Genomic DNA, 25,588 nt, shown 5'->3' with positions numbered 1-25,588 from the left:
GCCAGGGGATTTTCCCAACCCAAGGATCAGAACCCACGTCTCTTACATCTTCCATGGACACGGAAGCTGGGTGCATCCCGCCAGAGGCGCGGCCCCGGACTTTTCCAGAATCCAGCCCAGCCCTCCGTGCGCGGCTGGCACCCTGCACCCTCCCGGCTCCATCTGCAGGTGACAGCCCCGGCAGCTGCGAGCGCCTCGCTGAGAGGGTTGGGGGTGATCGCGTGGCCCTGGCTACCCCCGCCCCCCACCAGAGCCCTTCAGTGGCGGCCCAGAGAACCACTGAAACCAGATAATCCCAACCTGGAGGTCGCGGGGTGGGAGCAGTGGGGGGAGACTGGGCGTCTGCAGGGACCCAGCTCCCCCTTTCCCGTAGAATCTCGGGTAAGACCGGGTAGGGGGGTGGGACGCTCGCGGCCTTCGGGTGAGCCCAGGAGGACGAAGTGTGTGGACCCACTCGACATGGGAGACTCGCCCTTCGCGTCCCGCCTCTCCTCCGCCGGGAGGCTGGCGCTCCAGTGCGCTTCTGCCCCGAGGCACAAAGGGCGGGAGCCTGTCCCGACCCGACTGCCAAAAGTCTGGGAAGCAGGCGAAGTCCGATTTGCTTCCGAACCGCTCGTGAAGCCAACTGCAGCCGCCTGGAGGTGGGGGAAGCTGGGGAAAGACAAGAAGCTGGGAATCCGCGCAGGGAGCCTGAGATTCACTCACCTGAGGTCCCCAAGGGACCTGATTGCAGACGAACCGATTGGGGGGTCTGTTACACCCCCGTAAGGGGGCGCCAAGGGAAGGCTTGTGTGTGTGTGTGTGTGTGTGTGTGTGTGTGTGTGTGTGTGCTCAATCGCTCGGTCGTGTCCAACACTTTGCGACCCCATGGACTACAGGCTTTTCTGTCCATGGGATTTCCCAGGCAAGAACACTGGAGTGGGTTGCCGTGTCCTCCCGGGATCTTCCGACCCTGAGATTGAAACCGCGATTCCTGCCTTGGCAGGCTGCTGGAGCCACCAGGAAAGCCAAGGCAGGGCTCAGAAAAGGAAAGTCGCTCCGTGTGTCCGACTCTTTGCGACCCCATGGACTTTATGGTCCATGGAAATCTCCAGGCCAGAATCCTGGAGTGGGTAGCGTTTCCCTCCTCCAGGGGATCTTCCCAACCCGGAGATCGAACCTAGGTCTCCCGCATTGCGGGTGAATTCTTTACTAGCTGAGCCGCAAGGGAAGCCCAAGAATACTGCAATGGGTAGCCTATCCCTTCTCCAGTGGATCTTCCCGACCCAGAAATCGAACCCGGGTTTCCTGCACTGGAGGCGGATTCTTTACTCAATTATCAGGGAAGCCCATGAGGGAGGGTCCCTCCAAACTCTTATCGGCTCACCCTCATCGCACTACCACCTGGCTGCTCCGCAAAGTGCAGCAGGAAGGCGAGTCAAAGCCCCACCCCCACCAGATCGCGACCCTCCCTAGGCTCCTAGGGACAGCGCCTGCCTTGTTCTGGGAGATCTAGGCCTAGACCCGCCCCGGCTAGGGCATTGCTGTGTGACCTTTAATCAGTGTCTTCACCTCTCTGAACCTGCTACTCGCGTCCATATGAAAGAGACACTGACACAGGGCGGCCCACAGATGAGCGACTAAGGACTTTATTTGCCATCCAAGACCCCTGCCCCCGGTCTCCGCCCGCCCTCCTGGGAAGGCTCAGAAGATCTTCACCAACTCCAGCTGCAGGTCCCCGCCCACCTCCAACGCGCGCACGCGCCCTGGCGGGATCCGGTACCGGAAGTGGTGGTATTCAGAGTCTGCGATCACCGCCTGCAGGGGCGAGAGGGTGCTTAAGGTTCCCCAGGCAACTGCGGGGTCATTCCCGCCTCGTATCCACGCGGCGTGACCTGGACACTCAGGGAACCCTGTCAGGCCCCAGGGTCTCTTTGGGGAAATGGCTACTGTTCACTGTAACCCATTGTCCTGAGGATTAAATTAATTTATTGTTGACACCGGAGTGCTTTTAAGGTTTAGCTGTGCATGTGGTCGCCACATTGCTGGGGTTCATTGCCTCCCTCGACGTGCAGATTGGAAGTGAAGACTGCCTGGGTGGTAGCAGATCTGCAGCGACCACCCCCTGCACTTTCCCTGTCTCCCAATCCATCCATTCTCCTGCCCCAGAGCCGCTACCTCGGTCTCCAGTGGACAGGGAATAGAATCCAGGATGTCTACACCTCCCGGCTGGAAACCCACCTTTTGGGGACTTGGCTCTCCCTCTCTGGTCCTTGGCACTGCTACACGCCTGCTCTCTGACACCAGTGCGCTTGTGCCAGGGGAGGTGAGGAACTGGGGAGGCCCTGCCCAGCCTTGGCCACACCTTTGCTCCCAACCTCTGCCAGGGGCCTTCCTGGCCTTGCCAAGGGAAGAGATGTGGGTGTCGGAGCCCGCCCTATGGAAGAGACGCACCTTGAAGCCTTCTTCGGTGGCAATGAGGAGGACGTCGAAGGGCTGCCCTCGCTGGAAGGGAATGCCTGAGCCCCGCTCCTCTGCACCCCAGGTGCCGCGCTCCAGGGTGTTGAAGACCACCGTGGACTCGTCCAGGCGGGGGTTGAAATGCAGGGCGGCATCACTGCCTGGTTCCTCACTGCACAGCAGGTTCACGTAGAACCTGGCAGGTGGTGGAAGAGAGGGGCGTCCAATAGAGAATTAGCCCTACGCCAGAGCATATTTAGAGGGACCTGAGAGCCACACCAGGGGAAAAGGGGTGATGGACTGGAGGCCATGGACACACATCCACCTAGACCAGGGCCTGGGTCCCCCTCATTTCCAGAGTCTGAGAGGACCAAGGAGTCAAGGTCCTGAAGACGAGGGTGCTCCCGGTTCCCAGAGGGCTGAGAACAAGACGAGGGACCCCAGTATTCCCAGGCACAGTAGATTCTCAGAGATCCTGAAGATTCGACCCAAGTAGTGGTAGGATTGATTGCTTATGCCTTCCATATGCCCAGGGCACCTCTGATTCACAGATGGTATTTCCAAAGTGGCTGTGGACTCAGACTGGAAGTCATATGATTGCCCTAGAATGCCCAGATTCTTGGAATGATGTAGGGACCCACCTGCACAGTCATGGGACAGATAAGTGAAGACATCAGATTCTAGAAGGGCAGAAATAGCCTGGGGATTCCAAGATCCTGGTGGGCAAAGTTGGCCTGGGGCTTTGTTCTCTGGGCTGTAAAAGTGGGGTTCAGTGAGCCTGGAAACCTCCCACCCGTTACTGCTGAGGCTCGGGGGTCTCACCTGCCAGCCTTGTCGGGGACTAAGCCACGAATTCTCAACACGGTGCCCACTCGGATGCCCTCGGGCAGCGCGGTCTTGTGGGGGACGTTCTGCAGCAGCCAGAGTGGATCAGGGAGGCAGAGGAGAGAGACAAGTGGGTCAGCTGTGGGAGAACATGAGCAGGACCCAGAGCAGCAGAATCAGAGAGAAGAAAGGGCACAGAGACACGGGAAAGAGAGCCAGGGGCGCAGAGGAACACGGGGACTCAGCAGGCAGATACTCAGAGGGACAGAAAGATAGACAGCAGGGGGAACCAATGGGGGGAGGGGTGGGAGCATGGGGATGGATTGGGTGAGCCCAGAAACCACAGCCCAGAACATCCTGGCACACCGGGACACCCACTTTCTCCTTGAAACAGGAGCCCTCAGCCAAGCCCCAGCCCCTCCCCTCTGCCAGTGCAGCCTCGGGTCCAAACCCCTCAAGCCGCCACACCGCGAGTACTCACAAAGCTCCCGGCCATGGCTGCAACAGCGGGATGCAGTGGCGGTGGGGGTATGGCTGCTGGGACCTTAAGTCAAAGCAGGGCGTGCCTGGCCCTGGTGACTCACCCTTTCCACACCCACCACCCACACCTGGCACAGACCCTGGCCCTGGGGCCATGCTGGCCCAGCACCCTCTTTCCAGGGCCTCTGATGCCCCTGCCGTCCTGAGGGTTCCCAGGTGTACGGTCCCTCCCCTTTGAGTTAATAGTGATAGGAACAGTTAGCAATAATAACCATAACAGCACAGCATGGAAGGCTTGTTGAGACACTATCCCTCCAGCCCTACCTTCCTGCTGCCTGGTGGAGAGAGAAGGCTCTCACATCCATTTCATCATGGAAAACCTGAGTCCTGAGAGGTGAAGCTGTGAGCTGAAACTCTGCACCCTCTCTCTCTGGTTAGGACCTGCTGCCTAGGGCTAAGGATGGGTCTCCCCTGTAATTCCAGTTGATGCTTCTGTAGTAATAATAACCATGGCACCAGGATAATGATAGGAAAGGCAGCTAAGAGAGACAGGATATTCTGCCCAGTGGTCAAAGCTGCATCCTTGGTGCCTAGTGCAGTGCCTGGCACACAGTAGGTGCTCAGTAAATGTGGATGAAAGAAGGAAGGAAAGATAATGAGAAGTGCCACTGACAAAGCCTCGGGCTTGCCTAGCATGTGGGAGAGACCACCGATCTCCGACAGGCCATGAGCATAAGGCCAGTGATCACCCTTATCTGACAGACAAGGAAACTGAGGCTCAGAAAGGAGAAGCAGTTTGCCTGAGAAACACAGCTAAGCAGAACCATGTAGCCTGTGTGTCTGGCTTTCTTCATCTCTGGAAGCTCCTCTCTGGTTTATTCTGTCTGCACGATGCCCTAGACCCCCTGTGTCTCTGGCTGCCCTGTGTCTCAGTCTCCCCCTGTCTCTGACTCTCTCTCTCACGTGTGCCTGTCTGTTTCTCTTCTTTGAGCCTCTCTCCTTCCAAAATTGCTTCTTCTCTCCCACCTGGTGTTCAGGACCAGGGATGGGGGAGGGGGAAGAGGACCACCCAGACTCAGGTCAAAGGAGATAAAAAAGTGGGAACCCCAGGTCCTTTTCCAGTTCCCACAGCCCAAGACTCCAGGAAGGGAACACCGGTATGAAGGGTGGGGTGAGAAAGAAAATCCTGGAAAGGGTTTGAGGCCAGAGGCAGATGGGTCCCCCTAGGGTAAAGCAATTGGAGAGTCATTCTCTATTGACCGAAACTCCAAGACGAGAATAGCAGGACAATAAAGGGAGGAAGCTGGACTCTGCTCAGACCAGAAATTTCTCGTTTCTGAAGTCAGGAGACCTCCCCGATCACATGTGCACAGAAAAGGGTCCTTGCAGGACAATGGGGGAGCAATGTCAAGGGATGCTCTACCCAGAAGCCTTTGTGGTAGGATCCATCTTGACCAAGAGATGTGTGCGCACAGATTAAAGGATCCTGAGATTACCAAATATGGATTGTGAACCAGGCAAATCAAAATGATTGGCCAAAGGAGAACTGGCAGAAATGTCCCATATAAGTGACTTAAAATGCAATGTGGGTCCACTCAGGGACTTTCCCTCTGAGTCTGCCCATGGTCCTTCCACACATGCCTTACTCTTCCTCTTAATAAACACTTTACTTGCTTCACTACTTCCATCTTTGTGGAAATTCTTTTCTGCAAAGTCGAAGGGCCAGGGCCCTTGTCCCTGACCACTGGTCTCATCGCTAGGATCTGGTGGCCTCACCGCCACAACTCAGCCTCCGTCTCTGGCTGGGAACCCAAGCCCCGATCCAAGCCGCTGCTGCCCGAGATTAGGTTCTGGAAGGCAGGGAACAGGAGAAGGGGGGAGCGAGCAGAAACCCCTCCTAGCAGCTTGCTGCTGCTGCTGCTGCTGCTAAGTCGCTTCAGTTGTGTCCGACTCTGTGCAACCCATAGATGGCAGCCCACCAGGCTCCCTCGTCCCTGGGATTCTCCAGGCAAGAATACTGGAGTGGGTTGCCATTTCCTTCTGCAATGCATGAAAGTGAAAAGTGAAATCGCTCAGTCGTGTCCGACTCCTAGCAGCTTAGCAGCCCACAACTCCGTGTCCCTCTCCCCACCCCACCCACCCTCCCAGTTGGTACCCCACCCAGCAGAGGGAGAAGAGGCCTGGGGCCGAGCCAGGAATGGAGGCTTTGGGTGGAGACAAGACAACTCAGAAGTTGGTCTACCGCCCTCAGCCTCTCAGGCCTGCCAGCCTCCCTCCAGCCCCATCACCACACAGTTGGTACAGCTGGGGGTGGGGGCGTGGCAAGCGTCTCAGATAGGGAGGGTGGGCAGCTGCATTTAGGTGGGGGCTGCAGGCACCCGCATTTGGCAGAGAACAAAATGGGCTTAGAGAGAGCCAGCCTTTCTCCAAGGCCTCATGGTCTGTGTGCCAAGGACACCCCACATCGTGATTTTAATTAGAATAGTAGGGTTTGAGGTGGTAACACCAGCATCTATTCGGGTGGAGAGTTTCCCAGAATGATGGGTTCTGTTACTCTGATCCATAGTCGTGTCCCCTTTGCAGGCCTCCTTCCATCCATTGCTGTGTATCCCACTAGCTCATCTTTGTCTTGGTTTCTTCATTGTCTCTGGCTGTTTCTTCACATGCTGCCAACCTGTACGTCCAGACTTGTTTCTGATGTTTGGTCAGATATTTGCATTCAATCTGTTATCAGTTTGATTGCTGGTTCATTTCTCATAACTCAGATATGGGCACCCTGGATGCATTCTTAATCATTTATGTTATCTTCTGTCAGTTCTGGAATAATACACTTGGTAGCACTTTTTTTTTTTTTTTCCACTTCTAAATAAGCTGGACTTCCCTGGTGGCTCAGGTGGTAAAGTGTCTGCCTGCAATATGGGAGGCCCAGGTTCAATCCCTGGGTTGGGAAGATCCCCTGGAGAAGGAAATGGCAATCCACTCCAGTGCTCTTGCCTGGAAAATCCCATGGACAGAGAAGCCTGGTAGGCTACAGTTCTACCAGGGGTCCAAAGAGTTGGACACAACTGAGCAACTTCACTTCACTTCAGATAAGTGGTGAATGTGTTTATTTCCCAAGACTCTTTTTGTTTTCCCAAGCTGTATGTCACATTCATAAATTATCCAGATTTTAACAGAATACTTCCCTGAGTCTTGACAATATACAGACCTGGGCAGCCACCACCCCAATTAAGGTTTAATCAAGGCAGCTTGACCCCCTCCACCTGCCCCAGGACAGTGTCATTCCTCAGCAGTTAGGAGCCAACTTGTTCATTTGCCATGAAAATAAAATTTTTTTTTAATGGAAAGAATTTTTTTTTTAAATGGATGCCCAGCGGGCCGAGCATGCTGACTTTCCTCTCCTTCAGAAATAACTGGGGCAAAAAAAAATATTAATTGCATGCATGGTGGTTGTAGCAATTGACAATCCCAGGCTCTGTCCATGTCAGCTTCTTGATGACTTTAGGTCAGTTTTCATATTCAGTGAAGATAATTCAGGGGCTGCTTTGGTTTTGTAAATTAGTTAACCAATGAGGAAAGTGACACATTTTCAGAATCTGATTAAAGCCCTGCCATGCTTGGCTTGCAGGATCTTATTCCACTACCAGAAACTGACCTCAGACCCTCGGCAGTGAAAACACCAAGTCTTAATCACCGGGCCCCCGGGGAATGAAGGGAATGCTCCCAAATCTGACTCTTCCTTAAGCAGTTAAGTCCATTGGATACCTTTTAGTTTTAATTATAAAGATAGTAAGTTGTACCAATCCAATCACTTGCTAAGGAGGAGAATTTTCAGTCATAGTTGGAGGGGGAGGGGACTGAGGGGCACTGCTCCCCTAGGGCTGGATCAGCTGGGATATCAAAAGGAACCCTGAGAAGAGTGCTCAGTAGAGGCTGACCCTCGGGATAAGAGTAAAGGGAGGAGCCCAACCCCACCTGGGAGGAGGTGACCATGCAGGGCAAGGGGGCAGCCGGATGAGAGTCGGGGGGAGGAAATGCCCTGCGGGTGTCATGGATGGAGGCAGGTACAGATTTGGACCAAAGAAATGCACCATGATGCTGAACTGGAATTTGAGGTGTCCTTTTGAACTAATGATTTCATGAGTTGGAGGGCTTTTTTGAAGAGGGTTCTTTCAATTTTTTAAAAAAATTCTGTTAAAATAGAAAACCATGGGATTTATCTTTTTTTTTTTTTTTTGGCTGCTAGGCTTGCAGGATCTTAGTTTCCCAACTAGGGATTGAACCAGCACCCCCTGCATTGGAAGGTAAAGTCTCAACCAGGAAAGTCCCTTTCAACCATTTTTTTAAAGTTTATTTATTTTTAACTGAAGGATAATTGCTTTACAGTATTGTATTGGCTTCTACCAAGCATCAGCATGAATCAGCCATAGGTTTACCTGTGAAAACCACTTGAACATCCCTCCCACCTCCCTCCCAATCCCACTCCTCCAGGTTGTTACCAAGCCTCAGTTTGAGTTTCCTGAGTCATTAACGGCTTTTTAAAGGTACCGTTTGGACTTTCCCTGGTGGTCTAGCAAATAAGACTCCACACTCCCAGTGCCTAGGATGCAGGTTCTATCCCTGGTCAGGGGAACTAAGATCTCACATGTCAGGCGTGCAGGGGTGGAAGAATAAAAATTAAAAAAATGAATGTACAGTTCAGTGGCACTAATGGTAGAGAATCCCCCCGCCAATGCAGGAGATGCAAGAGACATGGGTTCCATCCCCAGGTAGGGAAGATCTCCTGGAGTAGAAAGTAGTAAACCACTCCTGTATTCTTGCCTGGAAAATTCCAAGGACAGAGGAACCTGGTGGGCTATAGTCCATGAGGCTACGAAGATTTGGACACGACTGAACACACACACACACACACACACACACACACACAAGCATATTCACATTGAATATCCCCAGATGAGGACTTGGAGAGCAATGGAGACAAGAAGAACCTCCCTGGAGGCGGAGCCAGGGCCAGCCTTTGGTCTTCATGTCCAGTGGGCTTGACCTATGCCATGGGCCAGTGTCTGCTACAAGTTTCCACGCTCTCCTGTTTCTGAATAAGAAGCTTCTCCCACCTTAGTGTATTGGGTGTCTGGGCCCAGACTCAGCTGGGCTTGTCAAAGAGGAATATATCTTCCATCAAAATCCTGGACTCTGTGTTGGACACGGAGCTTAAACTTGTCTGCTCTAAGACAGGGAGGTGAATGGTCTGGGTAGGAGAAGAACAGTACATTTGAATCTCATCGTGGCCAAAGGGGTCGACTGTAGCAGGGAGCACTGTTGACCATCCACTATTCATTATCTTTCATTCTTTCTTTCTTCCTTACTTCCTCCCTCCCTTCCTTAGTTATTTCTTTCTCTTTTTGGCACCCTGCACAGTCTCCACAGTCAAAGCTCCGAGTCTTAATCACTGGACCTCCAGGGAATTCCTATCACTTTCTTTCTTAGTCAAAGACTCTTGACTCAATCCAGGATGGCAGTGTGGCTGTTCCAGTGACTTTGGTTGTGAAGCTGATTGCCCCAAAGCCTTGCAGCTTCAGATGACCATTGGGGGTGGGGCTCATGGCTGCTGTAGGTCAAGAGTCTGGATGGGGCACATGGGAATGGCTTGTCTTAGTCCATGATGTCTGGGCAACCTCTAGTGCTAGAGGCTGGGATCATCTGGGCCACCTGCACTTACCCTCCCTAGGAAGCCTGAGCATCCTCAGAGAAGCCGGACTACCTCCAAAAGCTAGTACCCTTTCAGCTAACCTGGTGAAACCTGCCTCTTTGTTTCCTTTTAAAGATTTTAAATTTTTTTTAATGTTTACATGATTTGAATGGATATTAATATGATGTGTGCCAATTGCTACTTTATTTACTTATGTATTTTTATCGGAATTTAGTTGCTTTAAAATGTTGTCTTAGTGTCTGCTATACAGCATAGTGAATCAGCTGTATGTTTACGTATAGCGCCTCTTTTTTGGGTTTCCTTCCCATTTAGATCACCACAGAGCACTGAGTAGAGTTTCCTGCGCTATGCAGTAGGTTTTCATTAGTCGTCTGTTTTATACATAGTATCAATAGTGTATACGTGTCCGTCCCAATCATTCCACCCTCCCTTTGCCCACTTGGTGTCCATACCTTTGTTCTCTACATCTGTGTCTCTATTCCTGCTTTGCAAGTAGGTTCATCTGTACCGTTTTGCTAGATTCCTCGTCTATGTGCTAATGCATGGTGCTTGTTTTTCTCTTTCTTACTTCATTTTGTATATCACTCCCTAGGTCCATCCATTATTTATAATAGATTATAAATAAATAATCTATTTATTGCTCCTTCTGGATTTTCTGTAGGGAAAATATATTGATATTATTATTGAGAATAACTTATTGATATTATATATGGACTCCCACTCAGGTGCCACAGGTGACACTGGTTTAATCCCTGGGTTGAGAAGATCCCCTGGGGAGGAAATGGCAACCCACTCCAGTATTCTTGCCTGGGAAATCCCACGAACAGAGAAGCCTGGTGGGCTTCAGTCCACGGGCTCGACAAGAGTCGGACACCACTAAAGCGACTGAATGGGCCCACACAAAGAGAAAGAGGCTGTAGCTCTCTTGCATCTCCTCGCCTCCTCCCTACTGCTGAGTTCACGTGCCCTCTTACCATTTACCAGCAGACTTATAAAGCCACCGCGGCTAGAGCAGTGTTCAGTGTTCTCATTCATCTGAGTCTGTTGACACAGTTCTCCAGCCAGCCATGTCGTGTATCTGTGAAGGTTCTCCTCTGTGTATAACTCTATGTTCTCCCTGGAATTACAAATCATCTTCTTTTGTATTTGTTTAGCTTTCTCTGTGCACGCGTGCTCAATTGTGTCTGACTCTGTGACCCCATGGGCTGTAGCCCATCAGGCTTCTGTGTCCATGGAGTTTTCCAGGCAAGAATACTGGAGTGGGTTGCCATTTCCTCCTCCAGGGGATCTTCCTGACCCGGGGATCGAACCCATGTCTCCTGCATCTCCTTCACTGCAGGCGAATTCTTTACCTCTGAGCCACAGGGGAAGCCTTCAGTACTTGCAGATGCACCGCATTTTCCATCAGTTTCACTTTCTTGGAGATTTTTCCCGAAACTTGCCTTCACTCCAGTCCTCTATTTCCTCTTCGGTGGAAAGGTGGTTGAAGCTCTCAGGTAGCTGTCTTTGTGCACAGCTGTCACTTCTCAGCCTCACATTTTTAGTCCTGGAGAAGCACCTGGTGCCATGGATTCTTGGGCTGGGCTGTTCTGCAGTTCTCAATTAATAAGTTTCTTCTCTACTTTTTCAACTCCAGCCTAGGATTCAATTTCTGGGGTCTACTAAGTTACCATATATTCAGTACCTAAATTTGTCTTCTCTCTCCTTTTCTTTGTCTCTGAGGGTTTACACCTTTAAAAAAATCCTTTAGGGACTTCCATGGTGGTCCAGTGGCTAAGACCCTGTGCTCCCAATGCAGGGGTTCCTGGTTCAATCCCTGGTCAGGGAACTAGATCCTGTGTACTGCAATTAAGACCCAGCACAGCCAAATTAATTAATTAAAATATTTTCTAAAAATCCTTTAAAACATAATGGTTTAGAGCCAGAAGTCTGCGATCTTTTTTTTTTTTTTGGTTCGGCATCTCCTGACTACGTGAACTGAAGACAGTTGCTTTTCTCTTTATGTTGGTAAACTGGGGGTAACAGCGGTCCCTACTGCAGAGATAAGATGAGAGTGAGAAGCTAAATGGTGAATGTCGATAAAGTGCCTAGAGCTGTGTGACACACACCAGGATATGCCGTTTGCACTGGAGTGGCTGCTGCTAGTGGGGTTCAGGAAGGGAGTCACATTATACACTATTGCTGGTTAGCACATCACTCCAACCTAGAACCTTAAAATACCATTTCCTTTTGCTCAGGGATCCTGTGAGTGAGGAGTTCAAACAGGGTATAGTAGGGACAGCTTGCTTCTGCTTCTCAATGTCGGGGGCCTTAGCTGGGAAGACTCAGTGGTTGGGGTTGATGTGAAAGCTTGGTGCTGGATCATCTGGAGGCTTATTCACTCAAAAGTCCATCTGTTAGTCAATGCTGGTGGTTGACTGGGATCTCAGCTGCATGGACCGGTGGACATGAACAATTTCTGGATGGCTTGCCCTTCCTCATAATATGGCTGCTCACATAGCAGCTCAGGGTTCCAAAAGGACCATCCCAGGTGACAGGATGGCAACCTTTCCTGACACAGTCTCACTTCTGCTGTACTCCATTGGTTGAAATGAGTCAGAAGCCCACCCTGACCCAAGCAGAGGTGCTGTAGGATACCCATCCCCCCTCCGTGGGAAAGTTGGCAAAGTTGTATATCATAGAAAAGCCTGTGGGACATGAGATAGTCTTGTGGCCATCTTTGGAAACTACAATTCATCACATTTCTCAAACTTTTATATATCTATGTAAATTTTTATTTATTTATTTCTGGCTCTGCTGGGTCTTCGTTGCTGCGAGGGCTTTCTCTAGTCGCAGTGCGTGGCCTTCTCGTTGCGGTGGCTTCTCTTGTTGCAGAGTGTGGGCTCTCGGGTATGTGGACTCAGCAGTTTCAGCTCCAGGGCTCTAGAGCACAGGCTCAGTAGTTGCGGTGCACAGGCTTAGGTGCTCTGTAGCATATGCCATCTTCCCAGACCAGGGACAGAACTCATGCCTCCTTCATTGGCAGGTGGATTCTTTACCACTGAGCCACCAGGGAAGCCCTCCTTTAAATAGATATATATTTGGCTGCATCAGGTCTTAGCTGCTCTGTGGCATGTGGGATCTTAGTTACCGAAGCAGGGATCAGACCTGGGTTCCCTGCAATGGGAGCATGGAGTCTTAGCCACTGGGACACCAGGAAAAGGGAAGTCCCCCTTCCCTAGTTTTCTTGCCTACCAGGGCCACAATGCCTGTAGATATTCAAATGACAGCAGATTATGGTCTGCACATTTCTTGTCTTGCCTGACTTCATGATCAGACTTTTGTAATGCACTTTGTTATTGTCAGAACGTCCCTGGTGTCTCAGATGGTAGAGAATTTGCCTACAGTATGGAGATCCGGGTTTGATTCCTTGGTCAGGAAGGAAGATCTGGAGAAGGGAATGGCTACCCCCTCCAGTTACCCCTGACCTGGAATTGAACTGAGGCTCCAGCAGTGAAAGTCCAGCAGAGTCTGAACCACTGGGCTACCAGGGAATTCCCAATATGTAAGTTTTTGTGTGGATATATGTTACCATTTTTCTTGGGTATATACCAAGAAAGGAAAAACAACCAAGGAATGGGGTTGTTGGTCACTGGGTAAGTTCACATTTAATCTTTGGGGAACTGCTGGAGTGTTTTCTATAGCTGCACTATTTTACATTCCCACCAGCAAATTAAGAGGGTTCCAGCTTCTCCATATCCTTCTTTAAGAAATATTTACTTATTTATTCCGCTGTGTGAAGTCTTAGTTGCGGCATGCAGGATCCAGTTCCCTGACCAGGCATCGAACGGCATCGAACCTAGACCCCTTGCATTGGGAGCTCGGAGTCTTAGCCACTGGGCCATCAGGGAAATCCCTTTCTCCATGTCCTTACCTGTACTTGTTATTATCTATCTTTTTTACTGTTGCCATCCTAGTGGGCTAAAATGATTCTTTTGTAAGATGTTAACTTTGATGTATTAAGTATGTGTAAAGTTTTAAAGAACTTTGGCATATTAAAATACCTAACTGAATAGCCTTGTGATTCCAACTTAAAGTATATAATTGAGTTATGGTTTATACTTGGGAATTTTGCTTAACAATATGATCTCTAAAAACAGTGCTGGGACATTTAAAAGGACTACAGACTACTAAAGTTTCATTATCTTTTTTCTTTTTTTTTTTTTTAAATTGAAGGATAGTTGATTTATAATGTTGTGTTGGTTTCAGGTCTACAGCAAAGTGATTCAGTGATAAATATAGGTGTGTGTATATATGAATATATAGAGCTTCCCTGGTGGCTGAGATGGTAATGAACCCACCTGCAATGCAGGAGACCTGAGTTCGATCCCTGGCTCAGGAAGATCCCCTGGAGAAGGGAATGGCTACCCACTCCAGTATTCTTGCCTGGAGAATTCCAGGGACAGAGGAGCCTGGTGAGCTACAGTCCATGGGGTCGTAAAAGAATCAGACATGGCCGAGCGAGTAACACTGTCACTTCCCTTGCCTGAATATGTATATACATGAATTCTTTCTCAGATTCTTTTTCATTAGAGTTCATTACATGGTACTGAACACAGTTCCCTGTGCTATACAGTAGGTCCTTGTTGTTCACCTATTTTAAAAAGTAATTGTATTCATTTATTTGGCTGTGCTGAGTCTTCATTGCCGTAAGAGGGGTTTTCTCTGGTTGTGGTGAGCGGGGGCGACTCTGTAGCTGTGGTGCTCAGCCTCCTCACAGCAGTGGCTTCTCCTTTTGCGGAACACGGGCTCCAGGCCGCATAGGCTTAGCAGTTGCAGCACGCAGGCTCCAGAGCTCGGGCTCAGTAGTTGTGGCAAATGGGCTTAGTTTCCCCTTGGCGTGTGGACGCTTCCCCAAACCAGGGACGGAACCTGTGCTCCCTGCATCGGCAGGCAGATTCCTTCCCACTGGGCCACTAGGGAAGCCTTGTTTACCTATCTTATATGTAGTAGGGTGTATGTTAACCCCAAACTCCTAATTCATCCCTCTCTCTCCCTTTCCCTTTGGTAACTATAAACTGGCTTTCTGTGTCTGTGAAGACTCCCTATATTTTGATATCACTCAAACATTTGGAAACAATTGCAAACTTACAGATTAGTTGCAAATACAGGACTATGTAAATCCGTTGCCAATAGACAGCCCCTCCACCCTTGAATACGCTAGCGAGTGTGTGTGAGGGGGAAACAAGGACACTCACTCACACCCGCCAACATCAGGGATTCACCCTAGAGCCCCTACTGCCACCTGACCTTCAGACCCCATTCCAGTTCTGCCTGTGGTGCCACCGAGTAGCTGGTAGCAGAGGACCCAGTTCAGAAGCTGGCACTGATTTGGTTGCCACTCCTTCTTAGCTTCTGTCCCCTTCAGTCTGGACCAGTTCCTCAGTCTTTCTTTGTCTTTCAAGACCTTGGCGTGTTAGGAGGTTACAGGTTGATGTTTCCTTGTCGTTAGATTTTGGGGGGCAAGAGCCTCACTGTGTGCACCTGTGAAGCTGCTCACAGCCTCCAGGTATGCTGTTACTGGTGATGCGGACTCTGAGCATGTGATTCGCAGGACCTGCCAGGTTTCTCCACCATCAAGTTACCCTGCAGTCTTTCGTCAGTAGTAAACACTTCGTGGGGAAGCACTTAGAACTTAATGCAGATATTCTTCATTCCATTGTTTATCATTTCTGTCCTTCCCTTGTGCACATCTGCTACAGACTGAATGTTTACGTTCCTCCCCCTAAATCCCCATGTTGAAACTTAATCCCCAATGCCATGGCATTTGGAAGTGGAGCCTTTAGGAGGAAATAAAGGGCTTCCCTGGTAGCTCAGACAGTAAAAAATCTGCTTGCAAGGAAAAGACCCAGGTTCAATACCTGGATCCTGAAGATCCCCTGGAAGAGGGTATGGCAACCCACCCCAGTATTCTTGCCAGGAGAATCCCATGGACAGGGGAGCCTGGCAGGCTACAGTCTATGGGGTCACAAAGAGTCAGATACGACTGAGCGACTCATACACACAGGTCATGAGAGAGAGGCCTTATGAGTGGGAGTCTCTCATAAAGGGACCCAGAGGGTCATCCCTGATGGTCCAGTGGTTAAGACTCCATGCTCCCCCTGCAGAGGGCCCAGCTTTGATCCCGGGTCAGGGAACTAGAGTCCACACGCCACAACTAAAGATTTTGCATGCCGTGACGAAGACCAAAGATCCTGTGTGCCAAAACTAAGATCCGGCACAGCCAAATAAATATAAATCTTAAAAAAAAAAAAAATCCACCTGCCAATGCAGGGGACCCAGGGTCAATCCCTAGTCTGGGAAGATCCCACACACCAGGAAGCGACTAAACTCTCGAGCTGCAATGACTGAAGCGCGTGCATCTGGAGCCTGTGCTCCATAAAAAAAGAAGCCACGGCAATGAGAGGCCCAAGCACTGCAACTGGAGAGCAGCCCCACTCAGCACAACTAGAGAAAACCCGCGTGTAGCAACGAAGACCCAGCATGGCCAAAAAAAAGTAAATAAAAATCTAAAAAGAAATAAAAGGACCTAGAGAGAGCCTTGACCCTCTAGTCATGGGGGGACTGGTGAGAACCAGGAATCAGGCTCTCAGTAATGATAGTGGCACCTTGGTCTTGGACTTCTCAGCCACCAGAACCACGAGAAATAAATTTCTGTTGTTTGTAAGCCATGTGGCCGATGATACTCTAGGGCTGTCACAGCAGCCCTAACAGAGTAAGACATCAGTATGGGCTCACGGCTTCCTATTCTAGTCATGGTGTTATCACTCAGGAATCTCAGGGTCCCAGATTCAGTCTGTGGGAGTCCTTCAAGTGATTCAAGGGAGTTCATACACCTGCCCCAGATGCCCCATCCATTTGCAAGCGCTTCCTTCTTCTCTGACACAATCAGTCGTTCCCAGCACATCTTGTATGCTCCCTGTCTGAGCCTGGGAAGCAGTCATTTCTACAGTAGTTCCTTCAGTACAGAAAGATATGGTCCTTAGGAACCAAGATCTGGGTGCCACTGTGTGAAAAGTGAAAGTGTTAGTTGCTCAGTCATGTCTGACTCTTTGTGACCCCGTGGACGGTAGCCTGCCAGGCTCCTCTGTCCATGGGATGCTCCAGCAAGAATACTGGGGTGGGTAGCACTCCCTTCGCCAGGGGATCTTCCCCACCCAGGGATCAAACTCAGATCTCCTGCACTGGAGGCAGATTCTTTACCCTTGGAGGCACCAGGGAAGCCTGAGTGCAAGTGTGCTCACTGCCATTCAGATGTCTCTGCTCCCAGGCCCTCTGTGGGGACCAGATGGGAATACAGGAAAACAAGTGTATGTCTATGTATGGTAGGGTAGGCAAATTTTTGCCTTTATCTTCCTTTTTTTTTTCTTTCAGCAAGGCCTGAGAATTAAACTGACATACCAAATCAACACAGAAGAAATGAATACACATTTAAATGTTTTACATGGTCCTGGAGCCCGCATAAGGAAATAAACACAAAGAAGCAGCTACACCTACCAGTTAAGAACAATGAAAGGAATTGTGGGAAAGTAACTGAACTAATAGGTGGGGAGGCTAAAGGAAGATAGGAATCTTTTTTTTTTGGCTGCAATGGCCGTGTATGATCTTAGTTCCCCCGAAGTGGGAGTGCAGAGTCTTAACCACTGCATTGCCAGGGAAATCCCAGACAAGAATTATTTTAACAAGGCCTCCCTAGGTCTCACCTTGCTGATAAAATTGTTACTTTCTTAAGGTACAAGTAGAGCATCTTTCACTTGGCAGTTTTTATCTCCTGTTTTCAGGAGAAGAGTGGAGATTAGAATGACCTTCCTGTATTTGCTTTTTTTCAAGTGCTGAAAGCTCAAAATAATCCTTATACCAAAGGGCATATTTTGGGTGACATATCTGTCACCTTTCAACACACACAGGTATTTACAACTGACTTTCTCTTTTATGTGTATATAATGCTCATCGATCACAGAGGGCAAGTATGATTTCACTTACACAAGGTACCCAGAGCAGCCAAATTCACAGAGACAGGAAGTAGAATGGTGGTGGTCAGGGGCTGGGGATAGGGGAAGAGAAAGTGAGTGTTTAGTGGGTACAAGTTTCAGTTGGGGAAGGTGAAAAAGTGCTGGAGATGTTGGCGGTAAGGGTTGCACAACATGGGAATGTACTTAAGGCCACTGAACTGTACATTTAAACAATGGTTAGAATGGGGGACTTTCCTGGTAGGCCAGTGGTTCAGAACCCGCTTTCTAGTGCAGGGGACATGGGATCGATCCCTGGTCAGGGAACTAGGATCCCACAGGCAGCAGGGCAACTAAGCCGCAACTAACACGTGACTCAGGCAAGTAAATACATACATTTTAAAAAATAAATTAAAAATAAACGTCCAATTTGGGGGCATTTCCTCGTGGTCCAGTGGTTAGGATTCAGAGCTTTCACTGTCGAGGGCCCAGGGCAATTCGCAGTCCAGGAATAAAATCCTGCAAGCCCAGTGGGTTAAGCCCCAGCTCCTGGGACATCTTCACTGAATATGAAAACCAACCCAAAGTCACCAAGAAGCTGACATTGACAGAGCCTGGGATTTTCAATTCCTGGAACCGCTGTGGGGGCACTTAGTATTACTTCTTGCCCCAGTTGTTTCTTTTTATTTCTCCTGACCTGGGTCTTCGTTGCCGCGTGCTGGCTTTCTCTAGTTGTGCTGCACCGGCTTCTCTTGTTGCAGAGTGGGGGGTCTAGAGCTCTTGGTAGTGGTAGCACACATATCCCCAGTTGTTTCTTTTTATGTATTTTATCTTCTGGCTGTGGTGGGTCTTCATTGCTGCACCCAGGCTTTCTCTGTTTGCAGAGACTGCGGGCTACTCGCTAGCTGTGGTGGCCAGCTTCTCATTGCAGTGGCTTCTCTTTTATGGAGGACAGGCTCTAGGCACACACGCTTCAGGAGTTGAAGCACAAGGGCCCTAGAGTGTGGGCTCAGTAGCTGTGGCCCGTGGATTAGTTGCTCCACGGCACGGGGGCTCTTCCAGGACCAGGGATCAAACCAGGGTCCCTTGCATTGCAAGGCAGATTCTTAACCGACCACTGGACCACCAGGGAAGCCCTCCCCCAGTTATTTCTGCAGGAGATGATTCCAGAAGGTGGAAGGAGAGACACACACAACCTGCTGGGCATCCTTCTCTTTATTTTCATGGCAAATGCACATGTTGGCTCAATACTAAGGAATGACAGTGTGTCCTGAGGTGGGGGGGAGCAGACTTTTTCAGGAGATAAACCTTGATGGGGGTGGGGGTTGCCCAGGTCTGTACATCATAAAGACTCATGGAAGTATTCTGTTGAAACCTGGGTGATCTGATTTATGAGTGTGGCATATAGCTTGGGAAAGCAAAAGAGTATTGGGAAATAACTACATTCACTACTTATTTAGAAGTTTAAAAAAAAGAAACCAAGTACATTATTTTCAAACTGATGGAAGATAATCAACACAGATGAATAAGAATGCATCCCACATCTGAGTTATGAGAAATGAACCAGCAATCAAACTGATAACAGATCGAATGCCTCATTTGACCAGACATCAAAAACAAGCCTGGACGTGCAGGTCGGCAGCATGTGGAGAAATATCCAGAGACAATGAAGAAATCAGGAAAAGATAAACTACCAGGACACACAGCAATATACAGAATGACATATACAAAAATATTACTGATCAGAATAACAGAACCCATCATTCTGGGAAACTCTCCATCCGAACAGACGTCGATGTCATCACCTCAAACCCCGCAGTCCTCTCCAGATTTAAAAATACTTTTATTTGTTTTATTTTGGGTGTGCTGGGTCTTTGTTGCAGTGTGTAGGCTTCCTAACTTCAGTGTCCCAGCTGAGCTGCCACGTCTGGGATCTTAGTTCACTGACCAGGGATCGAACGCAGGCCCTCTGCATTAGAAGTGCAGTTTTAGCCATTGGATCAACCAGGGAAGTCCTTGTTCTCTCTATTTAAGATCTCCATGAGGTAGGTGTCCTTAGCACACAGATCAGCTCCAGCCCCTGGCCCCGTCCTCTCCATGAGGCCTTGGGGAGAGGCTGGCCCTCTCCAAGCCCACTTTCTCTTCTGCCAAATGGAGGTGACTGTGGCCCCCACCCAAATGCAGTTTCCCACCCTTGCTCTCTGAGACGCTTGCGCCCACCAGCTGCACCAGCTGTGCAGTGATGGGGCTGAAGGCTGGGAGGCTGAGGGCGGTGGATCAGGTTCTGACTCTGCTCATCTCCACCCAAAGGCTCCATTCCTGACTCAGCCCCAGGCCTTTTCTCCCTCTGCCGGGTGGGGCACCAACAGGGGTGGGTAGGGTGGGGAGATGGAACTGGAGTGGTAGGCTGCTGGTGCTTCTGGGAGGAGTTTCTGCTCAGCTCCCCACTGCCCTGCTCCCTGCCTTCCAGAACCCTCTATCAACATTCTCCCTCTCACACCACCCTTCATACCTGCATGCCCCTTCAGGAGCCTTGGGCTGTGGGGACTTGGCCTGGGCAGAGGGGCCCACATTTTTTTCTTCCTTGGACTGGGTTGGGAGTGGGTCCTAACACACCCTTCCCCTCTGCCCCCTACTCCCTTCCCTTATCCTGAACACCAGGTGGGAGAGAGACGGCCATTCTGGGAGGTGGAAGGAGACAGACTCAAAGAGAAATAGACAGGAACATGTGAGAGACACAGGGGAGGACAGAGACACAGGACAGCCAGAGAGACTAGGGCATCCTGGAGAGAAAACCAGAGAGGAGCTTCCGGAGATGAAGAAAGCCAGACACACAGGCTACATGGTTCTGCTTAGCTGTGTTTCTCAGGCAAACTGCTTCTCCTTTCTGAGCCTCAGTTTCCTTGTCTGTCAGATAAGGGTGATCAGTGGCCCTATGCTCAGTGGCCTGTCAGAGATCAGTGGTCTCTCCCACATGCTAGGCAAGCCCGAGGCTTTGTCGGTGGCACTTCTCAATACCTTTCCTTCTTTCATCCACATTTACTGAGCACCTACTGTGTGCCAGGCACTGCATTAGGCACCAAGGATACAGCTTTGACCATTGGGCAGAATATCCTGTCTCTCTTAGCGGCCTTTCCTATCATTATCCTGGTGCCATGGTTATTATTGTATTACAGAAGCATCAAATGGAATTTCAGGGGAGACACATCCTTAGCCCTAGGAGAGAGGGAGCAGAGTTTCAGCTCACAGCTTCACCTCTCAGGACTCAGATTTTCCATGATGAAATGGATGTGAGAGTCTACTCTCTCCACCAGGCAGCAGGAAGGTAGGGCTGGAGGGATAGTGTCTCAACAAGCCTTCCATGCTGTGCTGTTATGGTTATTATTGTTAACTGTTCCTATCACTATTAACTCAAAGGGGAGGGACCGTACACCTGGGAACCCTCAGGACGGCAGGGGCATCAGAGGCCCTGGAAAGAGGGTGCTGGGCCAGCATGGCCCCAGGGCCAGGGTCTGTGCCAGGTGTGGGTGGTGGGTGTGGAAAGGGTGAGTCACCAGGGCCAGGCACGCCCTGCTTTGACTTAAGGTCCCAGCAGCCATACCCCCACCGCCACTGCATCCCGCTGTTGCAGCCATGGCCGGGAGCTTTGTGAGTACTCGCGGTGTGGCGGCTTGAGGGGTTTGGACCCGAGGCTGCACTGGCAGAGGGGAGGGGCTGGGGCTTGGCTGAGGGCTCCTGTTTCAAGGAGAAAGTGGGTGTCCCGGTGTGCCAGGATGTTCTGGGCTGTGGTTTCTGGGCTCACCCAATCCATCCCCATGCTCCCACCCCTCCCCCCATTGGTTCCCCCTGCTGTCTATCTTTCTGTCCCTCTGAGTATCTGCCTGCTGAGTCCCCGTGTTCCTCTGCGCCCCTGGCTCTCTTTCCCGTGTCTCTGTGCCCTTTCTTCTCTCTGATTCTGCTGCTCTGGGTCCTGCTCATGTTCTCCCACAGCTGACCCACTTGTCTCTCTCCTCTGCCTCCCTGATCCACTCTGGCTGCTGCAGAACGTCCCCCACAAGACCGCGCTGCCCGAGGGCATCCGAGTGGGCACCGTGCTGAGAATTCGTGGTTTAGTCCCCGACAAGGCTGGCAGGTGAGACCCCTGAGCCTCAGCAGTAACGGGTGGGAGGTTTCCAGGCTCACTGAACCCCACTTTTACAGCCCAGAGAACAAAGCCCTAGGCCAACTTTGCCCACCAGGATCTTGGAATCCCCAGGCTATTTCTGCCCTTCTAGAATCTGATGTCTTCACTTATCTGTCCCATGACTGTGCAGGTGGGGACCCTACATCAAAGAATCTGGGGGTTCCAGGGCAATCTCATGACAAGTCCAAGTCCACAGTCACTCTGGAAATATAACCTGTGAGTCAGAGGTGCCCTGGGCATGTAGGAGGCCTAGGCAATCAATCCTAGGGCTTCCTGGGTGGAGATCTTCAAGATTTCTGAGAATCTACAGTGCCTGGGAATTTGGGGGTCCCTGATTTTGTCCCAGCCCTCTGAGAACTGGGAGCACCCTGGTCTTCAGGACCATGAGTCCTTGGCATCTCCCAGACTCTGGAAATGAGGGGGACCCAGGCCCTGGTCTAGGTGGATGTGCGTCCGGGTCTCCCACTGGTTTTTGGGTGCCCTGGAATCCGGGCTCCATGGTCTCCAGTCCATCTCCCCTCTTTCCCTGGTGTGTGGCTCTCAGGTTCCTATAAATAAGGATGTGCTCCGGCAAAGGGTAACTCCTCTATCCAATGTTCTTCTTCTCCACCACCTGCCAGGTTCTACGTGAACCTGCTGTGCAGTGAGGAACCAGGCAGTGATGCCGCCCTGCATTTCAACCCACGCCTGGACGAGTCCACGGTGGTCTTCAACACCTTGGAGCGCGGCACCTGGGGTGCAGAGGAGCGGGGCTCAGGCATTCCCTTCCAGCGAGGGCAGCCCTTCGACGTCCTCCTCATTGCCACCGAAGAAGGCTTCAAGGTGCGTCTCTTCCACAGGGCGGGCTCCGACACCCAAGTCTCTTCCCTTGGCAAGGCCAGGGAGGCCCTTGGCAGAGGTTGGGAGCAAAGGCGTGGCCAAGGTGGGCAGGGCCTCCCCAGTTCCTCACCTCCCCTGGCGCAAGTGCACTAGTGTCAGAGGGCAGGCATGTGTGGGTAGCAAGGACGAGAGAGTGAGAGCCAAGTGCTCAAAGGGTGGGAGTCCAGCCAGAAGATGTGGACATCCTCTATCTTGTTCCCTGTCCACTGGCGTCTGAGGTAGCAGTTCTGGGACAGGGGAATGGACGACTTGGAAGACAGGACCCCGAATAAGTCCCAGCCGAGGGTGGTCACTGAAGACCCTCCACTACCCGGGCTGTTCTTCACTTTCTGTGCGTCCGAGGAAGGCGATGTATCCAGGAATCCTGGCAACTGCATCCACTGCCAAAGCTTAAAAAGCACTCAGGTGTCAACAATGAACTCATTTAATCCTCATGACAAGGAGTTTCATTGAATAATAGACCTCTTTCTCCATGGGGGCTTGCGTGCGTGCCCAGGTCACGCCGTGTGGGTACGAGCCGGGAAAAACCCCGCAGTTGCCTGGGGAACCTTAAGCACCCTCTCGCCCCTGCAGGCGGTGATCGCAGACTCTGAATACCACCACTTCCGGTACCGGATCCCGCCAGGGCGCGTGCGCGCGTTGGAGGTGGGCGGGGACCTGCAGCTGGAGTTGGTGAAGATCTTCTGAGCCTTCCCAGGAGGGCGGGCGGAGACCGGGGGCAGGGGTCTTGGATGGCAAATAAAGTCGTTAGTCGCTCATCTGTGGGCCGCCCTGTGTCAGTGTCTCCTTCATATAGACGAGCGTAGCAGGTTCAGAGAGGTGAAGTTAAAGTCGCTCAGTTGTGTCCGACTCTTTGCGTCCCCATGCACTATACAGTCCAAGGAATTCTCCAGGCCAGAATACTAGTGGGGAGCATTTCCCTTCTTCAGGGGATCTTCCCAACCCAGGGATCGAACTGGGGTCTCCTGCATTGCAGGGGGATTCTTTAACTGAGCTATCAGGGAAGAGAGGTAAAGACAACGAGTCACAAAGTGGCCCAGGTGGGTCGACCCTGAATCTCCGAGGGCAATTTCTGTTCCTGGAGGCTTGTAGAGGGTGGGAGTGGGGCTCTGACTCGCCTTCCTGCTGCACTTTACGAAGAAGCCAGGTGATAATGCGGTGGAATTGACTGAGGGAGTCTGGAGGAGCCCAAGCGCTCACCAAAGCGATGGACATGAGTTTGAGTAGGCTCCGGGAGTTGGTGATGGACAGGGAAGCCTGGCGTGCGGCAGTCCATGGGGTCGCAAAAAGTTGGACACGACTGAGCGACTGAACTGAACTGAAACCCTCCCTTGGGTTTCCCAGGTGACTCAGTGGTAAAGAACCCGCCTGCCAGTGCAGGAGATGCAGGAGACACGGGTTCGATCCCTGGGTCTGGAAGATCTGGAGGAGGAATTGGCAACCCACTCTGGTATTCTTGCCTGGGAAATCTCATGCACTGAGGAGCCTGGCGGGCTACGGTCCATGGGGTTGCAAAGAGTCTGAGTACGCATTACTACTAAGCCCACCCTTGACGTCCCCTCTGAGGGTACAACAGCCACCCCCCACCCCCCAGGTTGGTCAGCCTGCAAACAGGTCCCTTGGAGACCCCAGTCTCGAGGAGATGACGTGTGAATCTCGGCCTCTCTGTGCAGTTGCCCCCGCTTCCTGGCTCCCCAGGCTTTCCAGCCTTCCGCTGGGGCGGGTTCAGGCTTGGAAGGGATCCGGGCGTTGGGATCTCAGGGCGTTGCCCCGAGATGGGACAGTCTCCCCCAGTTCGCGCCCGGAGGCAGACGCGCACTGGCGGGGCCCGGAACGCGAAGTGCCGGCTCCTGGGTCCCTGCTGCCGTCTAGGGCGCTGTTCTCACACTGCCTCCTCGGCTCGCCTGATGGTCCTGAACTGCCCCTTCCCCCAGGGATCCTGGAGTGGGGACGGGGAGCGGGGTACACTCAGAAGCCAAGTCAGCCCCGAGTGCCAGGTGGGGATTTTCTGGCTACTGTGGGGAGAGAAGCCCATACCACGGGAGCGCCCCCCACCCCGCCGACTCCCGCATCCTCTCTGAGGTGCTCGCAGCGGCGGAGGGTCTCAAGCAGTTGATAGAGGTTGGAGGGAGCGTGCACCGCCTACCAAGAGCTGGAAAAGTCCAGAGCCGCTCCCCTAGCTGGATGTTTCTCAGCCTAGAACCTTGCGAAGCCAGTGACATGCTGCCCCCTCCTGGCTGCTGCCCACATCGCAATCTTGGGGCGGGGAAGAGCCCCTCGAGAAGGGAAACGGCAACCCACTGCAGTATTCTTACCTGGAGAATCTCATGGACAGAGGAGCCTGGAGGGCTACAGTCCATAGGGTCGCAAAGAGTCGGACACGACTGAAACGACTTACACAAGCACCTTGAAGAGGGGTGCAAAATCCTGTGGGACCACCAACCCCGGGCGCCAGTTCTAGCCCTTTCATGACCGGAACTTATCCTGCGCTTTGCAAACCTCCAACTGCAGCTGCCTATCCCCATGGCCGGCCCTTCTGAGTGTGTTTCTGGGGGACAGTGGAATAAGGGGTTCCCTGCGGAGACCAGTCTGGTGTCCACTGGGACTCCAGGGCTCATTGTTAAGTGAATTAATTTTTATTTTATGTATGCGTTTTCATGTCATTATTGAACATTTTAAAATGTTTGTAGGTAACATACCAATATGGTACAAATTTCAGAAAATAGAGTGAAAAGAAAGCCATTTTACTGGCACAACCACAAAAGTGGTTGGGTTCTGAGCAGTAGATGGTAACGATTCATCTGTGTTAATTTCCTGGTTTCATCTCTGTCTTACCATGTATATAGTGGAGAATGTTCTTATTTGCACAAAATACACAGTAAAGTATCTGGAGGTAAAGAGGCAATATACTGGCAACTTATTCATAAATCACTCAGGAAAAAACTGAAGTTTATATTGTATTTAAAACTTTTTTTTCATGTCAGGAAATACATATATATATGAATTATATCATACATATATGATATGATCTTATATGTAGAAGTCTCTAAAATTTTCCCTGTGCTTGTGTGCTAAGTCGCTTCA

General features: G+C 51.1%; 2 protein-coding genes across 2 annotated transcripts; one reads left to right on the top strand and one right to left on the bottom strand.

Moving 5' to 3' along the window:
* Window positions 1-1,630: 1,630 nt before the first annotated feature.
* Window positions 1,631-3,810, bottom strand: LOC138419445 (galectin-7-like). The gene is made up of 4 exons (XM_069552326.1): window positions 3,746-3,810; window positions 3,262-3,350; window positions 2,434-2,635; window positions 1,631-1,797 (listed from the first exon to the last, which is right to left on the bottom strand). Exons 1-4 carry the CDS (start codon window positions 3,758-3,760, stop codon window positions 1,684-1,686), a joined length of 420 nt encoding a protein of 139 aa, XP_069408427.1. The 5' UTR covers window positions 3,761-3,810; the 3' UTR covers window positions 1,631-1,683.
* A 17,228-nt stretch (window positions 3,811-21,038) lies between these two features.
* Window positions 21,039-23,264, top strand: LGALS7 (galectin 7). Its single transcript, XM_069552325.1, has 4 exons — window positions 21,039-21,090; window positions 21,486-21,574; window positions 22,246-22,447; window positions 23,078-23,264. Exons 1-4 carry the CDS (start codon window positions 21,076-21,078, stop codon window positions 23,189-23,191), a joined length of 420 nt encoding a protein of 139 aa, XP_069408426.1. The 5' UTR covers window positions 21,039-21,075; the 3' UTR covers window positions 23,192-23,264.
* Window positions 23,265-25,588: the final 2,324 nt, after the last annotated feature.

The sequence above is a fragment of the Ovis canadensis genome, chromosome 14 (genome assembly GCF_042477335.2).
Source record: "Ovis canadensis isolate MfBH-ARS-UI-01 breed Bighorn chromosome 14, ARS-UI_OviCan_v2, whole genome shotgun sequence".
Taxonomy (NCBI): domain Eukaryota; kingdom Metazoa; phylum Chordata; class Mammalia; order Artiodactyla; family Bovidae; genus Ovis; species Ovis canadensis.
Note: the sequence above shows the minus strand (reverse complement) of the source record. Positions and strands in the feature narration are given on the sequence as shown.

Excerpts from the sequence above, each read along its gene's own strand:
- LOC138419445 (XM_069552326.1), bottom strand. Across the intron at positions 2,636-3,261 it reads GTCCCCGACAAGGCTGGCAG|GTTCTACGTGAACCTGCTGT; the intron begins GTGAGACCCCCG and ends ACCACCTGCCAG. Across the intron at positions 1,798-2,433 it reads CCACCGAAGAAGGCTTCAAG|GCGGTGATCGCAGACTCTGA; the intron begins GTGCGTCTCTTC and ends TCGCCCCTGCAG.
- LGALS7 (XM_069552325.1), top strand. Across the intron at positions 21,575-22,245 it reads GTCCCCGACAAGGCTGGCAG|GTTCTACGTGAACCTGCTGT; the intron begins GTGAGACCCCTG and ends ACCACCTGCCAG. Across the intron at positions 22,448-23,077 it reads CCACCGAAGAAGGCTTCAAG|GCGGTGATCGCAGACTCTGA; the intron begins GTGCGTCTCTTC and ends TCGCCCCTGCAG.